We start from the raw sequence: 9,190 nt of genomic DNA, 5'->3' as shown, positions 1-9,190 counted from the left end.
TTCTCAGTTTATTGTGTTGATTAATATTTGTTGTTTGGATCACTGACCATAACAGTCATTTATAGCATAAAAATCTTTAAAAATTAAAAATAATAAAGTATATGAAAGTGTTATATTAAATTGTGGTTATAGAATTCTATATAAGACAGGGTACCCCCCAATTCTCTCAGAAAAAGAGAGCTAACTTATAGTAGAGTCTTTAAAAAGTCTCTTATATTATTGTAAGCCATTTCATTCACTTTGTTTTGAACCACAAATAGCTATTTGAGGAAAACATAGTATTCTGAACCAATTTCAATTAGAATTAGTTCTGGATGCTTATTGGAATCACATGATAGGACTGGTGAAAATGGAGAAAAATTAACACAGAACAAATATTCCTGAAGCAATATTTTGAAAAAAAAATGTAACGAAAGATTAAAATTTAAAAGCAAGTAAATGAGTGGTCACATGGAAGAACTCATGAACATATACTGAAACTATGATATAAAAGAGCCATTTTTCTGTTATAGTAATGGGTATTTGTAAATTGTGATAACATTTCTAGTGATGGACAGATCTGACATGAATTTCTAAGGTTGTTTCTAATTTAGATTCAAACATAGGAAAAAAGAGTCTGTTACACCGTTTTGAAGAATGGCTCTTAGAGAATGACTAAAAGTTCAGTAATTTATCATAATATTGATAGACATTGATATTTAAGAGGTTATGAAGATACTGAATAAAAATATGAGAATGGAAAAAAAATTTCTCAAATATCATATGATTTTAATAATCATGTATAACTGAAGGAGGTAAACATTAAAATATTTTATTTTGTGCTATAAAATTGCACATTCAAATTGGCCAATACCTTGTTCTTAATGGAAAGTTATTATATTTGGTTATAGTCAGTAGTTTTTGGAAGTAACATGCTTTACTCAGTTAAGGAAAAAAGCAATTCTGTTTGGTAAAAGCAATGCCACTTAGAAATTTTTCCTTAAAAAGAAACAATATTTTGTTAAGGTTATTTAACATTTGATTGACCTTTTTTCACTGAAGATTGGTCTTACATTGAAAACAATTGCTGTCATTATTTCATGTAGAAAAAAATATGGGTCTTTCTACTGCTTTTTATATATATGTATATACACATATACAAACACACACACGCACACAGGCGCATAGATTATAGATAAAAATTTTCTCTTTTTTAAAACTAAATTCTACCATATTCCAAAGCAAAACCCAAATGAAATATAGTGTTTCTCATCAAAAGGTGTGGAGAATTTAATGAACAATATTTTAATTGAATCTGATTTTCAAAATGTCTAAGTGATACATATACCTGCATCTCTAGCAGAGTCCACCACAGTGTTATAAGCAGAAGAGTCAAAATTCTGAAGATTCTGTGACCAGCTGGTGAGATTGTTAGCCATCGGGGTGGTGGCCTGTTGGACCTCCATGGTTGTCTTGTTAGCTTCCTCAACAATCAGCTTGGACTGATCCAGGCGCTGCTGAGCATCACCTTCACACAGAGCACAAGACACTCATTTTGCAGGCAGCAGGACAATTGTTGGAGAACATTAACATCCATTCAATCCATGGGATGAAACAGACTTCAAATTTGAGATGTTAACAAAAACTAAGATTTTAAAATATATGTTAATGATGGTATAAATGAAGTGTACAAGAATATTTTAAACAGTTTTAATGAGTTCAAAAGATTACTTTCTCATTAAAACAAAGTAGTTCACTTAAAGAATTTCAAATTAAAAGTTAAATTGAAAAAAAACAAAAAACAAAATCTGACAGTGTTTTCTTACATTAGAGAGCTGGTGAGAAAGCCATAGAAAATGCATATGAGATCTTAAATTATAGAATGTTTGTGTCTGAAAGTCATCATAAATATCTCTATGGAAAAGTATTCTTGTGGAACACTTTTGTCATTAAGATAATGATGCATTTAGTACAGAACTAAATTAATAAGAAAAGGTATTTTTGCATAAGAAAAGCAAATTTCAAGAGTAACATCCCACTTTTGTTTTAAAATCATTACATATTTAAAAATAAAAATAACTTCAGCTTACAACAATAAATTTTGCCTAGGTGATGAGATTACAGGTGATTCTTCTTATCAATATTTTTTTTTGTATGTATTACTTCCACAATAAAAATAATTAAAATCACTTAGGTGATGTTGCAGCTTCAAATTTAAAGTGAGGAAACATTTAATTCAGCCTCCCACACTCTGGATTCTGATAAATGTTGGTCTGAACCTTGGATCTTGTTGGAGCAAGTTCCCTAACCCTGACATGCCTCTGAGTTTCTAAATATCTAAAGGTAGTAATAATACTTATCCCCAGTGAAATAAGGAATGTGAAACTCTTAGCACAGAACCCTGATTATGGTAAGTATCAATAAACAGCAGCTCTGATGATGTTGAAGATGAAGCTTCTTAATGGACCACCATTCTCCGGGCAGGCCAGAGTTTTGTCTAATAGTACTGCATTACTGCTTCTTTTAGTAAACCACCCATGACCAGCAGTAAGGTCTTAACTTTTGCTATGCTGAGGAAGGCACATCTGCTTCCAATCACATCTTTCTAAAACACTACTGTACCAGATTAGGCAAGATGAGTGCGCTTGTTTCTCTATTTGACTTGTTGATCTTCCTGCTTATATGATAAGAATAACTTGACATATAACAGAGGGAAGCTGTTTACAGATGGGGCCAGAGAAATCCAGCAACCAAATTAGGGCATATTGTTAATGAGGATGAATGTTTGAAAGAAAGCAGGTTCCCAAGCAGTATAAATAGCAGACACCATTAAAAATACATGTGCACACAGGCACACAAGCATGCCAGGAAAATGTTCTCAAATTTAAAGCTCATCTCTGGATGTGGTGATTACAGCTTTTGCATTTATTTATTCTTTTTATTTTCCAGGTCAATTTTTTGGGGGAGGGGGTGTAATGAACATTGTTTCTTTTGTCATAAGAAAAAAATTAAAAGATTGACAAATAAGGAATCACCTAATCCTTTCTCAAAGGTTTCTCTTTTTACCAGTGAACAAACGGAAGAGACTTTTAAATTCTGTGATCCTTACCTCTCTCTGCTGCTTGCAGTCGCTTAACAGCGTCATTTAATCTGTGTTTAAGGGCACTCTTCCTGGCCATGGCCCCGCTCACACGCCTGCTGGTGTCAACTACCGCCTCCTCATTGCCTGGGGAGAAGCAGCAGATAAAAGTAACCAGTGGGTTCAAGATGACTGGAAAAAGGTTTTATTTCAAGAAGGAAAATCCTGATTTACACCATGGAGTCATCTGCAATATTCTGAATATGCTGGACATAGATCATTACTTTTGGAAAGTGGCATATAGGATAAGAGGCATAGAATTATATGAAATTTGTAACCCTGGTTGGGAGTGACTTTAGGATGCCATCATGGCTATTATCTTTGGGAAGTATAGCAGTGCTATGCCTGATAACACCTAGCAGCACTCTGATAAAGAGCTGAAAAAAAGGAAATCAATTTATCTATATGATAATGACTGGTTTGGTTATACTTAAGAACATTTTTAAAGTACTTTCAGTAAAATTTTAATTGATTTATAGCATACATCTACAAAAGGGCACACATTATAAATGCACAGGCTGATGAGTCTTCAGAAAGTGAACACAAAATACAGTTAGCACCCTATAAAGGGCATTTATCTGCACCCAGGAAGCTCCCTGTGACCCTGTGATGACTGGAAGATGACCACTATTTTGAATTCTATCTCCATTTACTCTTGTCTGGCTTTTAACTCTATTCCAAAGGCATGACAAATCTTTTATATCTTTGATTTATGTAGAGTTAGAATAAGTCTTGATATCTCATAGTTTAAGTTTTCTATCTTTATTTTCATTCTTCAAGATTATTTTGGCTATTCTTGACAATTGTTTCCTATTTCCATAGAAATTCCAAAATCATACTGTTTACACGCTCCCCCCACAGTATTTTAATTGGTATTGTATTGCATCTATAGACAAATTTGGCAGAATTGTCAATTTTACAAAGTTGGATCCTCTTTTCAGTGCGTATGGTATTTACTTTTTCTTCTTTAGATGTAAACTTACTTAGATATTCTTTTATTTAGATCTTCTTTAATCTCTTTCCATAGTGTACTATAGCTTTATGTGTAGAGATCTTAGCTAACATCTTTTATGAGATTCTTCCTTAAGTATTTGATGCTACTGCAAATGGTGTTATATTAAAAAGTCAATTTCTATTTATTTATGTAAAATTATTCTGACTTTTTTTACACACTGAATTGGCAATGGGGGGTATCCTTGTTTGGTTTTCAATCTTAATGGAAATGCCCTTAATATTTTATTATTAATATATTTGTTTATTATTTTGTTATTCCTTATTAGATTATGGAAGTTTACTTCTGTTCTTGGTTTACTCAGAGTTTTTTAAGATCATGAATGAATATTGAGTTTTATTACATGATTTTCTTGCATGTAGTGAGATGATCACATGAATTTTTCCCTATATTTTATAAATATGGTGAAATAAAATTGATGGTTTAAATGTTAAAATATCTGAAATCCTGGAATAAGTTCAAATTGGTCACACAACAATTTCTATATATACTAGATTTGATTTGAAAATATCTTGATTAGAATTTTTATATCTGTAAGAGAATTTGGCTTGTATTTTTCCTTTTTTATATGTCCTTGTCAGGTTTTGGTATCTATTTATTGTTGATATTATAGAATGAGTTAGAAAGAATTTGCTTTTTCTCTATTTTCTGGAAGGGTTTGTGTAAGAGTGGTGTTAATCCTTTAAGTGTTTGAAAGAATCCACTGAGGAGTCTGGAGATTTCTTTTTAAGAAGAATTTAATTACTGATCAAACACATTGTAAATCTCTGTGTACATACAGTTCTATCAGATCTTCTATCCTCAGTCTATCAGTTTTGACAGTCTCTTTCTTACAGAGTTATTCTTGAAAGTGTGCTTGGCACAGTCCCTAAGCTGGGGTTACCTTTGAGCAAATACAACCAGGTCATGTTTCTTTATTTGAACTGAAGGATCAGTTTTCCCTGTAATTCTTTGCTTATGTTTGTGCTTTATTTACTTTCAAAACCTCAAGAATTTATGCTTCTTACAAATTACAAAATTCTCACCTTACTTCTCATTATAAACTGTCTTTTTCTCCAATGGGCTTGTAAATACACACTCTCTCATGGTGTACTTCCCTTTTTCTACTTTGCAATCTTGGTGTGTTTTGGTTTCTGTTGTTTTTTTTTTCCTCCATATATGTGTATAATGGTGGTATACATATATATGCATATATATATCACCATATGCATATATCACCATATACATATATGGTGGCGCTTAATTGTACTGTTACCAAGTATAGTGTACTAAGGACAAGCACTTCTTTTTATTTCCTCTGGGATTTGAACGATTTCCCAGAATTCCATGAGTGACTTTAACATACTTTGTAGTGACAATGCACCTTCTTTCCTTCTTTTAAATTTCAATTTTCAAATATTGTGATATAAAACATTTTTCTGCTCTTCCTTTTGGACCTGTGACCACATAAAACACTGCCTGGAACACTGAGAAAAAAATATATTTAACTCTATATTTGGAACTTTTGATAAAAGTAGGACAAAAAATCTTTTTGGAGCTGGATGTTTATAAAAAGAAATGTTTCATAAAAAGTGTGTCCTGTTTGGAACTTACTGTTACTGTTGATGATTATTTCAAATAGCAGCATTCTGAGTTTATTACACATAAACTATTTGATATAGGTAAATAAAAAAAAATAGGAAAACTGGGAACTAAAGATTACTCATCATAGAAAATCACTTGGAAATGAATAGTAATCTGAAATTATAGAGTACCTTAGTAGATAATAATTATTTCATTAAAAAAAAAACTAAATTTATGTCACTAACATTCCTATTATTAAAGGAGACAGTGGTATAAAGCATTGAGCCACATAGTCCTAACTCTGGTTTGCCACCCCTTTTACAAAGATACTAAAGGGATTTTACCAAAAAAGATCAAGTTGAGTGACCATATCTGCAGAATATTTAAAAGATCCAGATGCAGAGAGATTTAGTGGACATAAAATATGAACCTTTGAAGACTTGCCATTCCCAGAGCAGAAAAGTTGTTTTTATGAGCTTCAATAATTCAATAGTGATAGGATGGAGAAAATACATTACAAATCACCAAGGAGAATAAAACATTGACATTACTGTGTCATGAAGACCCACATAGTCTGGTCTTTAAAACACAAGAAACAAAAATAACTTGTAGATGTGACAACAGTTATTTTAAAGTATTTTGCTGCAAATAGTCTAATTCATTACTGCTAATTATTTTCCAGAAAGGATGTTCAGGATTAGAATATAATAAATTAATTACACTTTTGTTAAGATTTGTTAGAAAAAATTAATAGCATTTTTATTGCATTTGTTTACCTAGAAAATGTAAAAAAACAACAACCCATGTTTGTAGTAACTAAATAGTTAAGTATTCCACACATGAAAATTAAAGTCCTTTTATTTTCTTTATATAATAGCTCTTTGCAAAGGGAAAAAAAAGGGAAATGCATGGTTAGATTTGAGATTAATTACTTCGATAAAAATTGCATGACATTTTCAGTTTGAAACTTGGCCTTTGATTGTAGGTGGTAGTTAAAAGTTAGCTAGATAATGAATTTCCAACCTCATTAGTCAATGAACAAATATCCTTAGGAATGAATTCACTACCCAGAGATGAGTAATGTTTAGTGAAATTCTTAGCCATTCATTCAGTTGTTTTTAAGAGTAACTCCTGGGATTTAAAGTAGATGGAAATGACTTCACTTTTATTTTTCTTTCCCTATCCTACTCTTCAATGTGTTTGCTGTAGTTAGCAGATGCAAACACTGGCAGTTGCAAATGCTTGTTTCCATATGGTCATTGGGCTTGTCCTAAGTACAGTCAACTGTAAAACACGAACTACAAGAGAGTGCAAATAACCAGATGGCTTCATGGTTCCCTGTCATCCTAATCAATGCTCACAGCGATGATCCATCCTTTCCTGGTAAAAATTTAAAAAGGCCTTCTGAATTGTTTAAGAAAGATTGTGTGCAACAGAGTTTTAATATTAAGTATGTTTTATGGCATTATCTCCTTAAAAATTGGTATTTATGATATTTCTATTAATGGCCTATCTGATTAGCAATAATACTCACCATATATTGAATAACTACATGTCTCCATGTGGTTGTACAACATGGAAGCTATTTTTTGATCAAAATTTGTTTTAAAATAGCAAATCTTTGCTTTTTTTGTAACTTGATTCTGGGTAGGAACTATTGATATATTTTTCAGTTGTTACTTCTTTCTTTTTTTATTAGCATCAGCTATAATTTTATTTACTCTTTAAGACTAGATTTTATAAATATCTGTCTATATGTATGAAAGGAGAGAAGCAGCTATCAAGCAGAAGGAATATAGGAAAAATGAATATACTTACTTGAATCTGCTCTTGCTTGCAGTTGTCTCGCATGATTGAGAAGGTTGTCACTTTCATCTTTATGGTAAATGATTTGAGTATCAATTCCACTCACAGCCTGCAAAGGAATTGGGTAGAGAGAATAAGAATGACAGCAGAAGAAATCAGTTTTTCATGGGTTTTGGATTTTAAATGTCAAATTATCTGCTAAACACCAAGCAAAAGTCACACAGCTTCATTTTCATAGCTCAAGGAAAAGGTCAAATGTGAACATGAGAAAACAATGTCTTTAGGTTTTCCAAGATAATTTTTTTTGGCGGGGGGGGGGGGGGAGGAATGCAGCAAACCTAGAACATTGTCTTGGTCAAAGCTCCAACAAAGTGTTTGTCACATAGAAGTCACTCAATAAATAATTTCAAGTTGAAAAAAGCAGAATGCAAGCATAAAGCATGTTCTCTATCAGCAGAAACTAGTCTTAAGTATGTTTTCTTTGGGGACTTGGGCTAAAAACAAAACTGTCAAAGGAATTAGCATTTGCTGACTGTAGCACAGCACATCTTGAAAAACTTACAAACTGAAAACTTCATGGCATAAAATGGTCTTTTCTTAGCTTGCCTTCCCTTTCTGCCATTTTTACTTTGTATTGGAAGCTGAAGAGACCTCATTAGAAAGCGAGAGTCAAGTGTGGGGAGACAACATATAAATGAACCTTAAAATAAGGGAATACACACATCGTAAATTCGGTCAGTAACATTCAAAGCGATTTCTGCTGTTTCATTGGCTTCATTAACGTAATTGGCAATATTTTCGTAGACATTCGATGCATCCAAAGCCTTCTGCACCAGCCCATTCATGTCTGCACTGTGTAAATTCCTGTTAATAAACGAATGTATTATTATTTCTCTTTCTGATCTCCTTGGGAAATGGGGCCCCTGCCTTCTTCTTACCCATGTCAGCATTGTTACCCCCTCTTCTAAAGAGAAGCTGAGGCCCTCAGAGAGGGGCCTTGCTTGCCAGGGGATACAATGGTTTAAGATGGTCTCACTCCTGAGCCCCTGCTGCATCCCTGAAGTGTGGGGCCCTAGCTCTGCACCCTCTGTCTCTGTCCTCACACACCATGCTCTCTGCCTTTGCCTTTCCAGCCTGTTTTAAGGTTCACTGAACATTCACTGAGTACCCATCATGCACCAGGTACTCTCACATACAGGGGCTAATAACCGTATGTTTGTCAAGGATTAATGTGAGGCATAATAGAGATGAAGTGTGTAAATGATTGACATCCTGAACCTGGCATCCAGTGAACTATAGGCTTTATTATTATACCTAAACTATTTCCTAAATTGAAATTGTAAACTGTATGTATCCACATGAGTTTTTTTTGAAAAAATACTTCTTCCTCTATGATATAAACTCTACTCTGATTTCCACAGCTTATTCTAATCACTTGTCTTAATTTCATTCAGACTTATATCCCCCGATTCCGTATTTTTTCTCAGTCCCAGACACTGATGACAGTATCACTTTATTTATCAGTACCCTCTGGAAGGTTCTCTGTGACCCATTCAGTATATGACATTGCAGATGCCATGCAGGCTGCTCTCTGCAAACCACCCAAACTACTGAGCTCAGTCAATTACTGCTCGGCCTTCTCCATCCCAGTGCAGTCCCTGGATATCCTCTTAGGCTCTGAGTGACTTTTG

At 33.3% G+C, this 9,190-nt stretch overlaps 1 protein-coding gene across 2 annotated transcripts in view; it reads right to left on the bottom strand.

The window, feature by feature from the left end:
• The window catches only part of Lama4 (laminin subunit alpha 4), a 135,171-nt gene that overhangs the window by 33,997 nt on the left and 91,984 nt on the right, over positions 1–9,190 (bottom strand). For both annotated transcript variants that reach the window (XM_026395057.2, XM_026395058.2), the window contains 4 exons: positions 8,222–8,363; positions 7,512–7,608; positions 3,089–3,205; positions 1,328–1,507 (listed from right to left, as the gene is read on the bottom strand). In XM_026395057.2, the coding sequence (XP_026250842.2) occupies positions 1,328–1,507; positions 3,089–3,205; positions 7,512–7,608; positions 8,222–8,363 (536 nt within the window). The remainder of the gene's footprint in view (positions 1–1,327; positions 1,508–3,088; positions 3,206–7,511; positions 7,609–8,221; positions 8,364–9,190) is intronic.

The sequence above is a fragment of the Urocitellus parryii genome, chromosome 8 (genome assembly GCF_045843805.1).
Source record: "Urocitellus parryii isolate mUroPar1 chromosome 8, mUroPar1.hap1, whole genome shotgun sequence".
NCBI lineage: Eukaryota > Metazoa > Chordata > Mammalia > Rodentia > Sciuridae > Urocitellus > Urocitellus parryii.
This window is presented reverse-complemented; position numbering and strand designations above follow the sequence as displayed.